This window comes from Cottoperca gobio, chromosome 10, assembly GCF_900634415.1.
Source record: "Cottoperca gobio chromosome 10, fCotGob3.1, whole genome shotgun sequence".
NCBI classification, from domain to species: Eukaryota; Metazoa; Chordata; class Actinopteri; order Perciformes; family Bovichtidae; genus Cottoperca; species Cottoperca gobio.
Genome location: NC_041364.1, coordinates 18,006,319 through 18,027,543, shown reverse-complemented (window position 1 = coordinate 18,027,543; position 21,225 = coordinate 18,006,319). Strand labels below are relative to the sequence as shown.

Genomic DNA, 21,225 nt, shown 5'->3' with positions numbered 1-21,225 from the left:
TAAATCCAAATGTAGGTGTTGCTGTTAACAGTCTTAATACAAGTTAACTGCATAATTAAGATATGGAGTGAAAATGTATAACATATTATGAACATTGATCTTTGTTCATAGAAAACAAAAGTCTGAGATCAAGACCTGAACATGGATTAGCACATTTTTTTTGCCATTTGGGGGCAGCGCAACTAGCAACCCTGACATATCACATCGTCATTAACTGTTAGCAAACAGCTGCTTATATACACATCCAGCAAATACGAAGCAATGGAACATCATGGAAGTTTCACTTCTCTTCTGGATCTGTTTTTAGTCTCCAACTCCCACAGGAAACATCTGACTCTTTAGCTTCTAAATGCTCCACTATGTTCACCAGCTATATGCTAACTTTTCTCCTTTTGCAGGATAGCATGTGCGAGGTGTCTCACTATAATGTGTGCGTGTCCAATAGTGAGACATCGAAATGAGTGATATGATAGAAAACTGCTGCGTCTGGAAACAGTGTTGGTGAGAGCTGTGAGATTCTTTGCCAAAAAAAAACCCAAAACAATGAGCTGAAAGAAGCAAAAGCCCTGCAGAGCTGAGGGGAAATTGCCGACTCAGGTGATTATTATCAGTGGGTTTGTCACAAAGTGTGAGCGCTTTAACTTACAGTCATTTTATCCACTGTTAATATCATAATATTTATTATAGCAGCTTTAATGAATCCATGTATTTTTCCATTGTGTAATGCAAATCCGATCCGCGCAAAGAGTGTGTGAGCATGATAGCATGATGTATATGTACAGCATTATAACCAGTGTAAGTAGAGCATGCTCATGAGCTCACACATAACCAACAATCCTTCCTGTGTGTGTCTGGTGTGATGGACAGCAAAACAAATTGGACCATCTCTTTACAGTATGTCAGATCCAGATCTTCATCCATCGCTTCATGATCTCCACCCACAGCTCCCTGAGAATCTGCTGTAGCACTAAACTCTCATTAGAATTCCCCCGGCTGGCCTCCTCTATTCGATATGGTAATTAGCAATGACTAATGACTTTAGCAAGTGTAAAAAATGAGGCAGTAATGGCCACATTACAATGGATTAGGAATTACAGAGGTTTAAATGAGAAAGAAAATGGTCTCTAATTATGGTGTGATTCTAAGACAAATCAGGGATGGAAAAGGAGTTTTTTTTACTACACTGCTTTTTTTGCTTCTTAAAACATTAGCGAGACAGCTGTAAGTTCTTAAAGACTTGGCACAGCCACTCCCGATATCGTTTCTGGATGGACAAGACTTGTTTTGTGCAAGTTGATTAAAAAAAAGACAGAATAAGATAAGGCTTGTAGGTGGAGACTACAAGACAAAAGCATGCAGCAGAAAAACCTACAGATGCAGCAGACAGAGACGTAATCTTACACATATAGACTATAGACTAATTTAGTGTTAGGAAGGACATTTCCTTGGCTTCAACACTAGATGTGAAAAAGATGACAAAGACACGAAAAAATGAAAAAAACATACCAACACCAGAGCATTATCAAGATGACATTAGAGTGCATCCACTGATTAACACAACAAGATCACAGCAGAGAGAGTGAACAGGAGGTTCAGCCAAATAAATACAAGTCTAAGGAAATATATTAATTCTATTACGGGGCACATCAGTTAATTTGCTAAGTTATAATGACAACTAAAGGGCGACTCCATTAGTTACAATGAAAAAAACAGATGCCTTCTTGTAAATACTCGGGTGTAATGATAGACCACATTGAATCTGTCGACTAAAGGACAAAAAAAAGAAATCATTAATTTTTGTTGCCGCCTTAGGTCTTTTGGGGCGAGTAGACAAACTCTTCTTTTGTGATTATGAGAGCTGTATTACATGGTACATGTGTCTGTCCACCACTTTAAAGTCAAAACTGCTCCACTTTTTCCACTGAAAATCTGCTGTAAAATCTATGAATCACAACATAATGACATATTAAAGCAGGCCGACAGCATTGTCTCTGACCCCTTCCTGAACAGAGAGTACAAACCATCAAATCGGAGGGTTAGGGTTCCACGATTTAATAAGGTTAGACTGAAGCACTCTTTTGTGCACCAGTCAATCCTAAAAGGAAATATGGAGTTTAAGCTCTATATTGTCTACAGTGATTGTAATGTTTTATTAAACATATGAATAATAATAATAATAATAATAATACATTGTACTTGTATAGCGCTTTTCTAGAAACTCAAAGACGATTCTACCGTCCTAAAATGTTTTGTCTCTGTTGATGTTGCAAATAGAGCTGCTGAGATACAAGAACAATTTCAGACTTGATCTTAAAGTGTCGTATGATCATAGTCATGTCTGGAAGCATATATCATACACAGCCCTATAAGTACATGTCTCTCTAAGTACACAATGTCTGCATTCTATCTAATATCTAAAGGATGTGATCATTTAAGGCGAACAATAAAAAGCTGATTTGATGTTTTTGGGGCACAATGAAGGCAGAGCCTGTTGGGCTGCAACTTCATTAGGTTTGGATGAAATATGTTTCATCATTTATTCTGCACTCTGAACATGATTTAGGGGCTAATGTGTATCAACAAAACATTAATTGTTGTACTCGCCTATACATCTCAGCTGCATTCTACTGATTTAACAACCCTTTCAATTTGCTGACTTATATCACAGGGCTTTTGTTAATTAGCTTTTCCTTAAGCATGCCTTAGCTGCTTGTAAATGTTATGAGTTGATAAAAGTTTTAGTAAGCTCTTGATTCCCCATAGCCTTCTCAGTGAAAAACAGCCTGGTAAAAACATACATAATAATGTGGGCATGTCTGGATAATTAAACGGAATAAAGTATTTATAAACGTGATTACATTTTTATGTAACTTTGTTGCCATATAGGTCACTGTGGTTCCTGAAACCACACGTAAAAGGCCAATTTTGGTCCTCCGCTGTGGCTACAAAATTGGACTAAGCTCCGAGCAGACACGCCAAATTGCTTTGATGTGCAACACACGATGCTTTTAGTGCACACAGAAGACAACAGTGACTTTTTGAAAATGCACTTATCTGAATCTTACAGTGTCTTCATTCTGTCTTTCTCTGTTTCGATATTATTAAATGAGGCTCTGGGGGATGAGAATGTGCTGTGGCCAATATTGTTGCAAAGTGGTGGGTTTATGTCTTATTTTTGTTTGCTTGGTTGCTTTTGTTTTGATAGCTGCACAGAGCGCTTTCAACTTCGAGGCCGAACTAACATGTAAGCTTTAAGCAGGGGGCAAACAAGTAATGATTTATTAAAACGTCTCTTTCCCGCTCGCTCTCTCTCTCTCTCTCTCTCTCTCTCTCTCTCTCTCTCTCTCTCTCTCTCTCTCTCTCTCCCGCTAAAGGTCAGTATTACCATGCCATTGAGTTGAAAACAGAATATTATCATAATGTCGTTACCAGCCTGCAGCAACTTCACAAAAGCTAGTAATTACACTCCTTCAAGTATGCAATGGAACATTTGACAGAAATCATTATGATTCAAAAAGCTATGTAACTGTTTAATGCATGTTTGTTTCATTAGGAAGCTTTAGTTAAATGCCACTTTGCAACATACAGTACGGCTCGTTTGAGTGGTGGTGCATGAAAACACAACAATTCAGCTCCCAGTTGTTTTCCAGGCGATGGTGCGGAGGGATCGATGTGGTTAAGATATGGCTGTAATCATTGTATCCCTGGCTGCGCACTGGGTGATATCATGGATGCTGTCTTGACCTCGTGTAACCTGAGATAAGTCAATGCTGGCGAGCTGTGAGAGCGCTCGCTACGCGCCCACACACATACGCACAGCCTCTTAGTCACTCCAGCCAGAAAAACAGGAATCCAAACCCGGAGACATCACAGCTGAAAATCAATGTCATCAACAAACTGACTTATAGTGCATTTAACTCGGATGCATAAAGATCGCACATCGATGACATGCGTGTGCATTCGACTGCAGTTCCCCGGACCAGAGACACTTGATGTGAAGCTGCATCGCTCAGACACACAAATCTGTGTCTCTTTACGGTTGCCATGGCAGCACACTGCACTACAAACAGTACAGCTGAGCTGAGAGAGACTTTAGTCATCTCCCTGCTCATACCCTCCCTCTCCCTGGGTTTCTCTCTATAAGGGCTACCACGCATATAGTAGTATAGACTTGCCATTACAGATTGAAAGCTCTCATTAGGGGACCTTGCTATTTACAGGGTGGCAAACACAGCGCGGACTGATAAGCCTCTAGACATCACAGCGCACATCTTTCCTGTCAAACTATTGGCAATGTTTACTTTGGTCCAGGTAGATTTCCCATGTGGCCCTGGGCCTTGTGTATAATTCATGGTTGCAGGAAAGACATTCATAGGACTCACACAACTTGATTACAGCAAACCCCCTCTCTGCTGCAGGAAACATATGTGTGTGACTGTGTTTTAAAATGCAGATTTGATGGAGCGTACGCCTCGGAGGGGATGGTGTCTTTGTCAGTGTACAAAGCGTGATACCCCAGTGAGATTCTCTGGGGGTGTACGCGTGTGAGTCTCCCTAGTTTCTGCTGGAGAGTGTGGATGCATGTATGATCAAAAGACCTTCATGTAATCTCCAGTTAAATAAAACATAAGTGATGCCGTGAACTAAACTGAACCGTCTCTTTATGAATAAATCATTACCTCCTACCAAGTCTTCCCCAACTGCTTTGACAGCAACTCACTAACACCACAATCATGTAACTCGGTGGCTTGCAACATGATCTAGTTTCTTGTTGTTAACAATAATATTTACAACAATAATGCAAAGTGATACATAATACGATAAGATCAATAATTCCTTTGATCACAAACAAAAAAAACACTTGGCTCTTCCCTGAGGACTTGATTATCAACCGACCAGCCTCTTACATTAGATCAGACATCATACTAGACAAAACTACATTTATGATTTTATCAATGGCTGCATTATATACAGTATGTATGGATTGGGGCATTTTGTATGTAAAGTACAACGTGTAGAATGTGGGTAAAAGGAAGAGAAACATCTGCTCTGCAACAAGGTGAGCATCTTGAAATAAACACAAACACACAGCATCAGGATAAATATGCAAACATTAAATATATTAAAATAGTACCAGCAATGGCAGTGCCAAGTTATGAGACAACATGCATTAACATCATGTATGCTCGACTTGTCAAATTGTTTTTATATTCGACACTATTTAGACAGCCAGTGGTTTCCACACACTGAGTGCACGGGGAATATCAAGTTGAAGAGAACTGAAAACTAGTTTGAGATGGATTCTGGCCCAAAGTGAACGTTTTGACGTCTTTCTTTATTTGCAGTTGCAAACAGGGACCCTTTTGAAAGATGTTCAAGGACATTTTTATATATAACAGCTTGTGAAACAGCATCTGGTCAGAAGAGAATTACAACAAGCCAATATTGACAAAACAATAAGCAACAAGCGTCGCTGACAAAAAAATCAGTTTGGGAAATACTGACCCTCCCCCGGGTTACCATAATACACCACATAGTCGATGCACTATTGAATGATTCTGTCTGCCCGGCTGAGAAATTGCTGTTGTGGCAGCCAGGGTGTGAGTGACAGAGCTGATTTATTTTAGTCTACAATCCTGTAACAAAAGCTACACAGGCGCTGAGGAGAGGAGACAACTCCACAGGGCCATCAGCCACACACAGATACACACGTAGACACACACAGATACACACCTAGCCACACACAGATACACACCTGGGCACACACAGATACACACGTAGACACACACAGATACACACCTAGCCACACACAGATACACACCTGGGCACACAGACATCAGACACAGACATAAACATCTCAAAACACATTCACTGGAGGAACATCATGAACCCACGCCCTTTTGCTCAAGTTCTCCTCCTGCCAATAGCTCCCACCCGGCAAGCTTCACACGGAAATAGAAAAACAAAGTTTAAATCCACGAGGTCAAGTACGATACACGTCCTGCTGAATGTATAAGCTGTTGCTTTTCAAATACTTTTTTACTGTCTCACCTTGAGCTAACAGACAGGAGCCTATTTTCTGATTTGCTCCCGTTTGTCATGACTTGTTGACGCCATATGGATGTAAATGCCTCACTTGCCATGTTTATTACACCTGGATTACACCACCCTCTGATGCTCTCGTGCAACAAAATTGTTCTGTCGATAAGGTTTTTGAATATAACTTGCGGAGACGTGGCGTTGGGTTGGATGGGTGCTTCAAACAAACACAGGACTTTGACCCAGGAAGCCGCTGTTCATGTCCCATGTGAAGCCAAAAGTCATCAATTTTAATTTGCGTCCGTAATTTAAATGACATTACAAACGTACTTATTTTAAGCCAAACCAGGTTGTTTTACTAAACCAAACTGCGACTGTGATCTGGACATTTGAACATGCCTTAAAAGAGCATTTCTGATTCTGATCCCAGAAATTTTATAAAACGACTACAGCTTACCAAAGCCAAACAAAAGCACATACTGTTATTACTGTGAAGAAAGATAAAATCACACTGGGGGATGTGCCGGGTGAAACAGGAAGCAGCCACACAATGATGAATATTTAACCAAACCAATCACTGGAAGGAAGACTGAAAAGGGGCGATAGGAGAGGAAGTAAATGGATGGAGTGCTGTGGCGGGGGGATCACTCTCAGAGTCCACCTGTCTGCAGAGATAAACACAGGGAGGGCCCAACAGCACTGACTGGGGTTTATGGGAGGGCCTGACTGACAGTGCTGACATTTAGAAAGAGCCCGGTAAACAAGGTCTCACACTGAATTAATAGCAGGGGGAGTAGTGGGGCTAATACACACACACTTAAGCACTGTACACATTAATGCATCACATCAATGTATGCAACGTGCCAGAAGCATGTATACACACACTAAAGGAGCACATGCACGCACTCACACAGAGCTGCCAGTAAACCTTGAGATACCTTCAGACCAGTCCAATCAGATACTATTAGGCAGCAGACAAAGAAGACGGCAATAAGTGCTTTTAATAGAACAAGCCTACACACACACACACACACACACACACACACACACACACGCACACACACACACACACACACACACACACACACACACACACACAGGCAGACAGGGAAATTAAACACGCCTACTGATTAATCCAGGACAGAGTGGATCGTCAGCGTTGTTCTTTGGCCTTTTTGTCTCTGATTAAATGGAGATGCATAAAGAGTGAGGTGCTTTGAGCTGCCTACCTCAGAGCTGAATGCACCTCCAGAACATTCTGTTCTCACTTATTAGTGACAAAGGCACAGTGACAGAGACGTTTACAAGCACCTGCTCAGTTATGTCATCAAAATGAAGCAAAAATAATGTATTTTACATGTTTTTGTTCTCAATCTTTGTAATTAGACAATACTACTTATTAGTGGTTGAAAGTATGAACCAAAGTGTTCAAAAAGTAGATATGAAATGAATACTCATGTGACTAACGTGTACAACATAAATAAATTAACCAATTATTTGTGAATTCAACTCATTATTGGAATGTTCTGTTTCTTTTTTTTATAATGGGGAAATTTTCCAAAATGCCATTAATATTTCGTTTCACCTTTTATTTAATGATGATATTTTAGCCAATCACCCGCCACCGCCTCAAGCAGGAAGCTACCAACAATTGCTACCAAATTTAGCCAGCTAGTTCCTGTTAGCTAGAACAACAACATTGTCGAATTCATTCTACCAACAAACTAACTGCTGCGATAGACACAGTACGCAGAGACAGGAAGTAACCTCAGCTATTGTTCAGTTTAGAAAGCAGATGCTCCTAACTAGCTGGCTAGCGAGCTCGGCGGGATGCAAGACTTTACTTTTGATGGCAAATTTTATACGAGTGGTGTTACTTCTTTTACTTAATAATCTGAATACTTCTTCTTCATATTTGTTGAACTTTTCTTTCTTGAACTCAACAGTAAAATAAGAGTCAAGTAAACGTAAGACATAGAAAAAGCCACCTGATATTACAATGATATAAATCTAATTAGATACTTTGAAATGGATTAAAGGAAAGTGCACAGTTGTAAATGAGCTTAGGCCAAACAAATCTAAAAGAAATAAGCACACGCTCAAATGCAAAAACAACCACAAAATGCTCTCATAAAAGTGTCTCTGTATAAATTTTCTCAAATCCCAAAAGCTGAAATGCATCGCTACGCCATGTTCATATGAAACCCCCGACAACAGATTACGTGAGGTCACAAGTATTATTGCTTTCATCTGACAAAACACAAGCAATAACATTACATGCCTTTTTAAATCTAGCAGGAGCCTCATAATGCTTTAGGAGATAGATCAACGTGCACCTCTCTGTGTTAATACGAGCGTGCTAACTAGAGCAACTAGGTCACCCAAATATTCAAGGAGAAGATGTTTCCTTCAGGGCAGTGTTCAGTGGGGTGAAACATTCACTGTGCTGGTTTTTAAGACACCAAGCAGACTCCACCACGCTGATCGCTACACCAGACTGCTGCACATGCTAACCGACGTGTTATTCCCAAACAGTTTTTGTGGCACCAAAAAGGCACAGTTAGAGTCACCTTGGAAGGACATTGTAAGAAACGGAAGACATTTGACTCAAGTCCTTGGAGGATAAAAGCCCTCCAAGGACTGCCACCCTCACTGATGATACTAAGGAAATCTTCTGTTGTACCTGAAACCTATTTAAACGAGAACATAGAAAAGTACCGAATTGTTCCTGTTACCAGGCAAATAAAACTCATAGCTACAATTGTATTGCAATTTATCTTTATCAGTAGGCCTTTCAATTGTTGTCTTTTCCTCTTTTTTTTTTTTACTGGAGCACGTATGGCATATGACAGAGATACACTCAACATCGGGCAGGAAGCATGGGGATTAGATTAAGTGCAGCAGACCTTTAGACGATCGCCACCCACGGCCTCTTCCGACCACTCAGCCAGTGAGCCAGACTTGCCGAAGTTAACACCACCGAGGGCGGAGTGACCGCCTCAGGAGAAGAGGGACGAGAGCCGAGTTGGAAGCTAAACTAACCCAGGCTTGGGCCGAAGGCTATTCCACTAGCCAGCCTGCTCCTGGCTGAAGTCCTATTGCAGGAAAATAACATGGATGAAATATGACCCAGGACGAGGCGGAATCTGTGTTTACATCAATGACGCTTGGTGCTCAAACACAGTTGATGACTGATTTAGAATTTTTAATGTTACCGCTGTTGGACATTGAGAATTCACCATTGTTTTTGCAGCTGCTGTTTACATTTCTCCTGACGCAAATTCATTTCTTTGTGTAGCATAATGAACCAAGCTACAACTGCATTTTGTCGTGTAACCCTGCATTGTATAATGACAATAAATGATCCGTAAATCCTTTGTAAAGCCTTGTTTCAGTTTTTACAACTGGAGATGAAATGCACTACACCTTACATCTGGTTAATTTGCATTCAAAGGTGGCATCAGCAGAATGGTTCCAAGTAAATAAACAATCTGTTTAGTCCTTTTAAAGAGTCAGTGAAACGTCTTGCATCAGCAGAGCTTGCTTTTTCCCCAAGCAAAACAAATGCAAATACTATGCAAATATGTGTGAACCTACAGTATGTGTGGGTCAAGCACACGCACACACACACACACACACACACACACACACACACACACACACACACACACAAACACACAGAAATATGTGTGTGAGCATACGAAGAGAGACCATAGGGAACGGACAATTTGCGGATGCGTGGTGACATTCTCTTTCTCTGTGAGGCATACTAGAAAATCAATAGTTATTGAAGATGCATTTTCTGGCTGCAGGAGAAGAGCACCCGGACAATAGGCTTCATCCTGCACGAGGCGCAGCGGAGTCTCCAGGCAGAAAATGATAAATGTCAGGTGAGGGACCCGTGGGAGTAGAGATTCAGTATCTACATCATGTACAGCTGAACACCTGCAGCGGAGATTTTCTCCCTTTTGATATTTGTGTAAGGTAAGCAAAGTGAATATATATCTTGTAAATGTCACAAGATGGAAAGATAAAAATGGACTTTTACATATTGCTGTAATTCCTTTAACCTTCAGCCACTCAATCAGGGAAGGCTTGACTGAGCAATGCTGCTATTTAACACCCCTCTAAACAGATACACAATGTTTTCTAACCTACCTCCAGTTGTATCCAGCCATGCAGACGGTTTTGCTTGCTCATGCTTCAAGATATTCATTTGAGTTGTTCCCAATACAATACAGGGGAATGAAACTTAATTTGTGGTCCTCAGAACATTGAAAAATAACAACAGCAAAATTAAACAGCTAGTTACACTAGTTACAGTTACACAAAAATCCAAAATACTTTGTATATGTGTCACATGTTAGCGTGAACAGTTCTCATGGGAAACACTTTTCTTTATAAGGACTATTTCTTTGGAATAGTTATGAACCTTGTGAAAAGCAGCGTGCTTGGTCGGACATTGTTTCTGGAAACAGGCGTGGTTACTGAATTCTTATTAAATATAATTTTCTGTCCTGTGAGCACCACAAACCAAATTTCATTCACCTCCATTGCGTCGGCGTGGAGGCGGAAATCCTAGAGATGTATATCTCAAAACCTGGGCAAGAATAGCAAATCATCCAAGCCCACTTACAATTTTTCCTCGGAGCAACAGCGTCGGCCTCTCCCTCCTCACAGCATAGTTACTACAATATAGAAGTATTATGCATACGGGGAGCACCACCCTACACGTGTGCATAATGTATGTAGTTTAATATTTAAATAGACAAGGAGCTCCTTGTCGATCCATGTCCTAACCTCTTCTCATCTCCTCCTGCTGGTCCCTCTGGAAAGCTCAGAAAGTCGACCTCACCGTCTCTAATTTCAGACATTTAATGAGATTTTTAATTGGTGACCTTTTGAGAATGGTTTCACACCAAGACTCATGAGAGCACTCGAGGGGAAGCCAACACATACCACTCAATACTCACACCAGTATCCTGCGCAACAATCTCTAAAGCATCTAACATTTACCTTCACCCACAGATTGAAAACACAGACCTGCAGACTGATGGATTTGACATTTTTAAAACATAGAGGGCGGTACCAACAATATGTTTCCATAGTATTAGAGGTTGATGCCATGTTTATACTACAACAAAAAGTTTCTGGAAGATAAAACAGCAGTCTGCAACATGACCACATTATAAACTCCCTCTGCTGCTCTTCATCAAACTGTTATCGTTGCTCTGTATGACAAAGTGACTGGCAAAGAACAAAATCTCAATAAACAAAGCCCAACTGAGTTAAACAACAAAGTAACACATCATGTGGAAGCGTTGGTGCGGATGACAGAAATATATTGTATGTAGGTTGCGCTTAGTGTCTCTTTGTGCACCAACAAACAAAAGCAGAAAGTCAAAGCTCTGTGGATGCAATACATCAACATGTGTGGCCTTACCGTGGTGAGATATCGCAGCCCTGCTGCATGAAGGCCCCCAGTGAGAACCAAAGAGAGTTGAAAATGCCGAACTCATTGGTCTGCTCAGGACTCTGCTGGTTGGTGTTCTGCTGCGTTGGTGCCTGGGCCTGCTGCACCCCGTTGGAGGCTGATGCTTGGGTGGGAGACTGCGGCTCACCACCATCCTCGTAGTCCTCGGCGTGCCACTCATACGGGCTGAATCGACTGACAAGGAACAGGACAACGCTGACGCCAATGTAGGCAAACACAATGCACATCCAGATCTCGTAAGCCAGAGGGTCCAGGAATGAAAACACGCCAGGTTTGGATTTGGTGGGTTTCTTGATCATAATGGAGATACCCAGGGACATGAAGGGCTTGGAGAAGTCGATCACTTCTTCACGTACCAGGGTGATGGTCAGAGGAGCCACAGCCACATCAGCTTTCTGAGGGAGGGACACAAAGGCAGGCAGGAAGGCATTAATCTGGCTGTTATGTTCTACAATATGTGTTTGTTAATGGGAAAAGCACAAGAGCGTCTTCATCAAAACACCTATTGCAGAGAATCGAAGTAAAGCCACTATGTTTAGTCTCCCTGGCAGCATTGCTGGAGGAAAGGCAATGTAAGCAATGTCGTTCATTCAGTCCTCAGCTATATTATCATTGGTGGAGGTGACAAACTTGGACATTTTCTGTCTTTAGTCCTTTGTGCCTCCCTTTAAGGAATTTGCTCTTAAGTCCTTAGATGACAGACATATCCGTGTCAAAGACCTATTATATATTAATATTATGTCCCACTTTCACTGAGTTACATCTTTTTACCAACTTCAGTCCGGATCATTACTATCACATTTAACCCTTTAATTGTTTGTTTACATAGTGCTACTGTTGGTTTGTATTTAAAACAACAAAAAACAAAACATTTTTATTATTTTCTGTATACTATATGCTAGGGGGAATTTGTATTTTAAATGTCTTTACAGTCTGGGATATGCTACAACATTGATGTTGATGCATTTTAATTTTTGTACGCAGGAAACCAGAAAATAAGCATGTATTTGCCCCATAGGGCAAAAATGAGAAAATGGTTAAATCTGGTGGAAAATAATAACAAGTTCAAGTTGTCGCTTTTTTAAAAAGGTTTTAGATTGTAAGCGTGATAGAAGGCATGATTTTAGGCTGTAATGGCTGTGGGTTTAACATTTTTGCTTTTAATGGGTTTCAATAGGGACACTTTTGTCCTGAAGAGTGTCTGTATTTTGGCTACACAGTTTTCTATATACTTATTATAAGAGGTGAGGTTGAACTTCCCAAACTAAAAGCAAAACTCACAATTCATGCCATATGCATTAACACAACCAAAAAGCCAAAAATGTCACAAATGAGGCACAAGGGTTGAATACAGCAGACAGATCACGTCAGACGACAAAAAATTAAATAAAGTTAGAATATGTCTTAACTTGAATTGATTGGCAAAACAGCATTCACATCATACTTTTAGTAGTTTATATCTATTTTCCGTCTTTAAATAGGGAAAAACAGTCCAACACAAAACTCTGTCGACTCACCCCGTACACCAGTTCTCCCACCATGCCGTTCCACATCTTGATTTCAGGATCTCTGGCTCCATATTTGCCATCTGAAACCACCTTCAGTTTGTACTGGTAGCCCACATGTTTGGCTATCTCTGCCGCCAGCTCAACAATGTAGCCCTCATACTTGTCATTTCCCGCAAGCTGCTCGTGGTTCTTCTTTAGCATTACATACGGAGACTCCTGTTGGATGAAAGGGCGATCATCAATTTGAATTCAATTACACCAGTTTTCAGAAATAACATACAGGAAATAACTGAACAGTTTCTGAAATAATTACGAATCTCGCTGAAGTGAAAACAAAATGTACACGGATATGCATCATTTCTTGACACAAGTTTTTACAGCAGGACAGTTTTTTAAGCCAATTAAGTCAGAGACAGCATTATTGATGATAATAAAGCTTTAGTAGGTAGTACAGTTTTATATTACAATTTAAAAATGAGATGCTATGGATGCATTCAATGCTTCAGTGCATGACTTATCTCTTTACCCCTTGCTCTCTGTGAAAGGTTCAAAAGAAAAGATAATTGCATGACATTACGTGGTATTATGTTGGCTTTGTTCCTTAAAGGTATGGTGTGTAATTCAAATACAAAAGGTTCTTTGTGTGATTAGGATGACAATGCAATATTGAAAGGGGAGTTGATAACATGAAACAGGCCGTGAAGAAGCGGAGGGATTGGACAGAGTTAATAAAGCTGAGAAGACATCGGAACTGCGAGCAAGAAGTATACGTTTGTGTGTGTGTGTGTGTGTGTGTGCGCGTGCGGGTGTGTGTGCACACGCATGTGTTTCTTTGTTTGAGCCATGTAGATGGTGAAGCAGACACTGCTGACTTCTGCTCCAGGGCCAGGCTGTTCTTCTTGTCATATCTTTCATTTGTACGTTTCACACTGATTGGGTGTCCTGAGAATTTCCGGCTGACACCCGAGGCCCCACTGTTCTTAAAGAAAGATGTATATCATATAGAATACCAGTCAACTCAGTCTGAACCAGCAGCAAATTGAGGGCCTCAATTCCCAGAAGTTGTTATGTGTGCCTGCATTTAGCTAAGGCTGTGCTGAGCGGAACAAATGCTGCCGTCATATTTCATCAGGGTCTAGAGATGTGAGGGTGGGTCGGAGGTTCTTCTGTGTGTTACAGTTATCTGGGTTCTCCTTCTCTTTATGGTTGAGGTGAAGGTAATCATTGTTACACATGGAAACCCGAGGCCCACTGGCAGAGAAACGACACCCCAGGGAGACGATGGTGAGAAAGGTCCGGCGTGCAGCGCTTCGACAGGGTATGCACTTGCACTCGCAGTCACAGACAAAGCAGACACACACACGAGTATGCTCGCTCTCACACACAGACACACTGAGGCTTGAAAACAGACACAAGTGTGCACACAGAGGCATGACGTGGCATACAGAAGGTCCTCCAGGACTCGGTCTCATTGGCTTCGAACAGTTCCGCTGAGATCCGCTGTCGCTCAACCATGGTGAATATAACACACACACACACACACACACACACACACACACACACAGACACACACACACACACACACACACACACACACCCAAACACACACGAGAACACATTACAAACACATATGTGTACAAAATGCAAACACATACAAAAGTATACAAAACTAGAATGGCACACCACCAGAGCAGAGTTCCACCAAGGCCAATGGTGCATTCAAATGCTTGTGCGAATGTCGTTCTTCCGATTGGTGTGTTCATGAGCTTAAAGTCGTAAAGGGGAAATAACGTGGACGCTACAAAGAGGTTGTGTTGTATGTTATTGTTTAGAACGTGATATCTGTTTGCGAGTTGTTGTAGAATCTTTTCCGATTATTCTGACACCACATGAATGCAGCACAAATGCCCTATCTCACAATGTTAATTTAAGTGAAACATAATGCGCATATCTGCCCCGTGATTTGGCCCATGCTACACCCTTCATGCATGTACATTTGTATGTTTGATTAGTTTGGCTATTGGTAAAATTGTAAAATTCTACTTATGTTATTCCTTTGAGACCAATTTAAAAAGACATTGAGGACATTTAAAAAATGACAAAATTGGCTTTTGCAAGCTAACATTCTTTGCTGAAAGCCTATTATAACAACTGTATTTATTTTTAAAAGCTGCACCCGGCGAGTATGCCATTATTAACCAACTCCTCGCATGATAACACTCAATCCTAAAATTCCAGTCTCTGCCTGGTTTTAGTGTAAAGCCCCGATCGTGAAGACACCAAGCTCCAGTGCCCCATTAAACATGCTCTGCTTCACTCCTCCAGATCTCCTATTAACCCCGGCCTGGTCTGAGTGCACAGGCTGGAACGGTAGTGATTGTGGGAAAGCACAAAGTGAGACCTTCAATTTGGCATACCAACACATTCCCTCAAGCAACGAATGAGCGGTAACAAAAGTTAGATGGTGTAAAAAAACGTCTTCTGCTACCCTGCCGGCAAATACCTGTTCACACCTTATCTCTTCTTTTACGTTCCAAGACAGAGGACCAATTTATCTTGCTAGAGAAGGCGATACTGATAGGAGATTATGTCAGAGAGACTTATTTTAGGTGCGTTCTCTTGGGAGACTACAGTCTTCGGGTTTAAATGAGGAGGTTCAAAGACTACATGTTAAGTTTAGCAAAGTATACCCAATGCTCTATATCGGCTCCCAAACTTATTTTTATTTTTTTGTCTAGTGTATTTCTCCATTCCTGTGAAATACACCTTCATCAACACCACCTTTAGTTTTACAAAGGTGTTCATTTATATTTATTTTAAACTGGATGCTATTGTTACAATTACATTTTTAAACAATTGAACCATCAGTGTTAAGGTTAGTTTGGGAAACGTACCACTACTGCTTGGAAAGGCAGAAGATATTTCTTAAAACCATTTTTTTTTACATTGGTTTTAGCTCACTATTTGCGACCATTCATCCACTACATTTACCTAATTATTGAAACCGTTTCATTAGTTCATTGGTTTTATATCTATTTCAACCATTTAGTCATTGACTAACTAACTGTTTCAACCTCCCCACTTCTTAGCAAACTAGGTTTTACACTATCGTAATAATATATTTTCAAATGAATCAACCTACACTTCGTCTCTCTACATTCCCCTTCAGGACTTATGCATACTGGCAGAATGGGAAGACTGAGAAAATGTTTATATGGCTTTGGGAGTATTGATGCATTATTAAAATGATTTATGTAAAGGTTGCGCAAATTAGCTGGATTTATTGCGAAATACATTGCTAGCCCTTTCTTATCGAGTTAAATCAGATATAATAATAATTGACTATAATAGTGTTGATGCTGGGGTTTATATACATTGAACCACTCACTATTGCCGCCATTTTAGCACCAATTTGTTGCCACTTAAGGAATTATTTCTCCTAAGTGGGAAATGCAGTTGCCGTCAGAAAATCCCCATATCTGAAACACAACGATGAGGCTGATGTGTGTTTTTTCCACCCTGGTGCTTCTATTTACGGTCCGTATTCTATGACATGAATGCAGCGTTATTGATAATGTCACTATACTGTATATTGTTGTCATATACAGCTGTCCTTATTATTATTCTACATTGTCTCTGCCACCTCCACCAACCCTTCATCTGGTGAGCGGTGAATTTTTCTTAAGGAAAGCACATACAGTTGTTGAAATCCTTTACCACATTAACCCTCACAGTGGGGATCAGCTGCACACGCACTGCCCTGTTCGACCTGAAGTCTGCTGCAGAATTTCAATTTCACACATTTCATTCATGCATTGGGTAGCCATATCTGCTTCAATTCCAACAAAATAACATGGTGGCATTGATCCACAGAGATAAAAGACATTTCCACTTGAAGAAATACTATGAGTACAAAAAAAAAAAACGAGCTGTGCTCCAGGCATCCACACACATGGAGCGTTCTCTGATATTACATTTTATACACTATGCAGACACCGAGAACATCCTGTAGCTGCATTTGATCTTTAGTTTCCACTACTGTATAAGAGCCAGGTGTTGCCGGCTATCTTCCTTTCTTTTGAGAAAATGTCATGATCGCCTAGCTGCTATAGGGGCAGGTCAGATGGAATCTCTGCTGCCCTTTCCTCAAATCCAACCTCATTCACAGACCCAGGCAGCTCAATATCTGTGATGTAGGCCAGGACACTGAACACAACCTGACCAAGTCGTGTTGAACAGCCTGATGGTGTAAGCTGAGCACAATAAAATAATATGAAACACAAGGGATGACAAAGAAATGAAAGGGCGTGTTGGCACTTCATAGCCTCAGAAATGAGTGTTCTCCAGTGCTAATAACTACTGTACTGTATAACTTCTACCATAGTGAGGAATGCACACTTCCTAAATATGTTTGCACTTATATTATATTGCACTTGTCAAATGATGTGATTGCGATTCCGAGCAGGCACGAGTCACACAGAGGGAGGTTAGCAGAATGGAGTTGGCAAAGGGAAGGAAGGGAAGGAGATACATTCTCAGATGTCTGCTGAATTCTCTCAGGGACCTGAACTTTTCAGAACATTAAAGAAAATGAAAAGTGTTCCGCCTACCTTTCTTTGTCTCGAGCTCACCTAACTCACCAGCCCCATCCTCCCCCCCGAAATCCCTCAACCTCTCTCTTTTACTTACCAAGATAGTGGTGACTATGTAAGTCCTGTTCTGCAGGCCGTAAGTCTCGTTGCTGCCTCTCACGAAGCTGGCGGTAGTCACATACTTTTCATCCTCGTTCCAGTAGCCAACCTAAAGCAAGGAGAATGTCAAAATGTCATAAATGCTAAAGTTACATTTTGTACTTCAGATAACATTGAACATGATTAACTTTAACTCCTAGTCAAATACTAAGAATCAAAGCTTCTGATTTAGTTTCTTTAGACAGGAAGAGAAGTGAGCACACACCTTCTGGGACTGTAAATAAAGACTGTACTGTGTGTATAATTCAGAAGAGGGTAGTTTTAGCCACTATTTGGATTTGATTTTAACATTTGATAGGATGTTGATATCTCATAGGGGTCCTAATAAAACAAATAACGAAATTAGAATTACACAGGCTTTTGCAGAAAAGCATCACTGAGTAAAATTTACAGATTTACAGATTTAAAAGGATGTAGGACAAATCCTTGTCTCTGATTTGCGTTTCCTGCTCAAAGCATGCATGAGATTAATAATGAGATCATTATCTCTGCCAGGCGTAAGCCTAGGGGGGGATCATGTGTTCAGTCGTGTGTGTGATAGTGTCTGTCTGTCGGTCTGTCTGACAATTTCTGTAAAACCTATTTTCCCTATGTTATCATCACTGTTGTAATCATTGATTGTTGACAGGAAGTGATCAACAACTGCTTCATTAGCAAAACTCCTTTACGGCAATCGACAGTTGCAGATACAGTTGGTTAAAAATAAGCCTGACACAGACTGTCACAGGAAACATTTTGGCATTTGTCATGGATCAAAAACTGACCTCTATAGAAAGGTTGGGTCTATAGATTATCTCCATTTAATGCTGAGCTCACTGTTCTAGTTCTTTAAATGTTACTCTTTCACTTCAATGTAAATAGCAGTCGGTAAATAAATGTCTGAATTTTCCGTCAGAGAAGAACTTCTTTACTCCTAAGTTGTCTCTTCAGATCAAGGGTAATTGTTAGTAGTTTGATAAATGTGGGTGCACACCTTTCTTGGATTTATTGAATACTGTGTAAGGACCTGAAATGAGCCACAGGGTTATTCGACTAATCAGCTTGCAGACACCGTTTCTAACAGGCTCCTTGAGCCACAATAGATTTCTTAAATTGGTGTTAAGGCTACAGACTTACCTTCTTTGGTCCAGAGGGGGCCAGTTCCATGATGCTAACAGTGTAGTTGGTTCTGCGGCCTTTCTCATTGAACTGAATGTGACCAGTCAATCCATCTATACGGACCTGTAATGGAGTCACAGATATTGAATAAGTAATTCACAGGCTCAGACGTGCCCGGGAGATGGGTAAATAATTGCTGCCGTAATGCATGATATTCATTCCGTCCATTTTCTTCATGTCTGCGCTGGCAGCAAGCCTTCGCATGTCACGATTACACGCGATGCATGTTAAGCATAGCTCGCATGCGTTAATATAGTATTCGTATGTGAAAGTCCCCAATGCCTGATCCCTTTGGAAGTGAATGGCAGACGGTGTGCGTGTATATTTACAGTGCAGTGTGTTTGTTTTGGCTGTGTGATGGAGTTAATTGAGCGAACACGGCTTCAATCTGCAGTCCATCCGCAGGCAGATGGCTGGATTGACATTAAGGACTCCACTGTACAGCCACTCTGCAGACAGAGCCTCGGGCTGCACACACACACACACACACACACACACACATACACACACACACACACACACACACACACACACACACACACACAACACACACACACACACACACACACACACACCACACTCACAAGTGCTCACAAGCAATTACACTTATGCCCTCACAAACATGCATTTATTTTTACCTCCATACTTAATGTAAATGGTGTTGCGGAGTACATAAATAACATATTTCGTTGTTTTAATTAGCAACTGCAATTCTGCGTTTTTTTTAATATTTTTAATACAATACAATAGTTGTCCTTGTTCCTCGATATACATGCATGAGTGTCTCCATCAGACAATGTGAAGTCTCAAGGCCAGCCCAACATTTCTATTTCCGTTGCCAAACATTACATTTCTAAACTCAATTGCTGATGTCATATTCCATGATGATCACGGCTGAGTGTTATTGCCTGCAGGTTTTGTTTACCGGCCATGATGTCACATTTGATACTGGAGAGCTCTCTTATGACTTAATGTGAACTTTACGCGACAGAATGAGACCTAATTTGTTCAGCCAGCCCCAACTCAGGAGCCGTTAGCCAATGTGCCACTCAAGAATTTGCACAAGTGTGTGTACGTGTGTGTGTGTGTGTGTGAGTCTATTTATCGCATTGTATGTATGCGCACAGACCTGCTGCAAGGCTCTCTGGATGTCTATGCCCTGTCCCCAGGGAGCTGGTGGGTTGGCAAGACACTCTCCAGCGTTGCCCCTTCGAGAGATGTCTATCCTCTGTCTCCTTAAGTTCTGGAAGGCCGTGGACATGACCTTCACCCCGTCATATGTTAGAGCGCCTGTGTACTGTGAAGAGGGAGCAGATGATTCAAACTGAAGCAAACACAGTGATAAAAGTTTAGAAGGCTCTTGGCTGAAGAGAGGCTTGGCAGCAACAGAACATTCGACACATTCTAAAAGGCTCCCACAGCTTTGCTTTAACACCCAAGGACATCATTTCTGTTACTTACATTTTCAGTTTATTTTTTTGACCCTGTAAAAACACACAGACTGCTCTGTCTCAGCTGGTTGGACAGATGTTATGGTTACAAATCAATAATCATTTAACAGCAGACATCCCAGATCTGAATGGCCTCACTCAGACAGGATCAAGGGTCATCTGTCCACCAAATTGAATAAACCCTTTCATATCTTTTTTACAATATACTGCTGATAGTCACAAACAAACTTCTTGTCTGAGGTAACCAGAACCTCACACATAACTCAATCACTTCAACTTAAACATCTTAACATATCCTGTGCTGCCTTACAGCTACTTGTATAAATACTTCAAAGATAGAGGAAGCTAAATAAAAGACAGATCAAAGAGCAAGGCAGTAGTACTTTGAGTCCACTCTTGGGCACTTTGGAGTCTTTGTTGTCAAACTCCATCCACTGCTGGACGACACGGCTGACGCCGGGCTCAGAGTTGTTGACGAGCTGGAAGCCGGTGATGTTCGCTCCACCCTTCCTCAGGTCTGTCAGGTTGATGTCCAGGAAACCCTTAGACAGGAAGTGGACAGGAAGATAGAAACAATGAGAAATACAGGTAGAAAAACACATATATGTATAGGTGAAGAAAACTTACGATTTCATTATTTGGGGCAATGCATGATTACACTGATTGCACACAAACACAGGAATTAACTGATATTCTTGGAAGTGGACATTAAACCATACTTGGTGGAGTAATAATAGCAAATCTGAAAGGTCAGTGCTTCATAACATTTCTGGCATCATTTTGTGTGAGAGAAATGTGATTTCTTTCCGTCTATTTAAAGGAGT

The 21,225-nt window shown here is 41.0% G+C and overlaps 1 protein-coding gene across 2 annotated transcripts in view; it reads right to left on the bottom strand.

Moving 5' to 3' along the window:
* The window catches only part of gria1a (glutamate receptor, ionotropic, AMPA 1a), a 69,938-nt gene that overhangs the window by 19,221 nt on the left and 29,492 nt on the right, over positions 1 to 21,225 (bottom strand). For both annotated transcript variants that reach the window (XM_029441111.1, XM_029441112.1), the window contains exons 6-11: positions 20,785 to 20,943; positions 20,080 to 20,247; positions 18,909 to 19,013; positions 17,731 to 17,841; positions 13,051 to 13,257; positions 11,483 to 11,928 (exon numbers count right to left, since the gene is read on the bottom strand). In XM_029441111.1, coding sequence (XP_029296971.1) covers positions 11,483 to 11,928; positions 13,051 to 13,257; positions 17,731 to 17,841; positions 18,909 to 19,013; positions 20,080 to 20,247; positions 20,785 to 20,943 — 1,196 coding nt within the window. The remainder of the gene's footprint in view (positions 1 to 11,482; positions 11,929 to 13,050; positions 13,258 to 17,730; positions 17,842 to 18,908; positions 19,014 to 20,079; positions 20,248 to 20,784; positions 20,944 to 21,225) is intronic.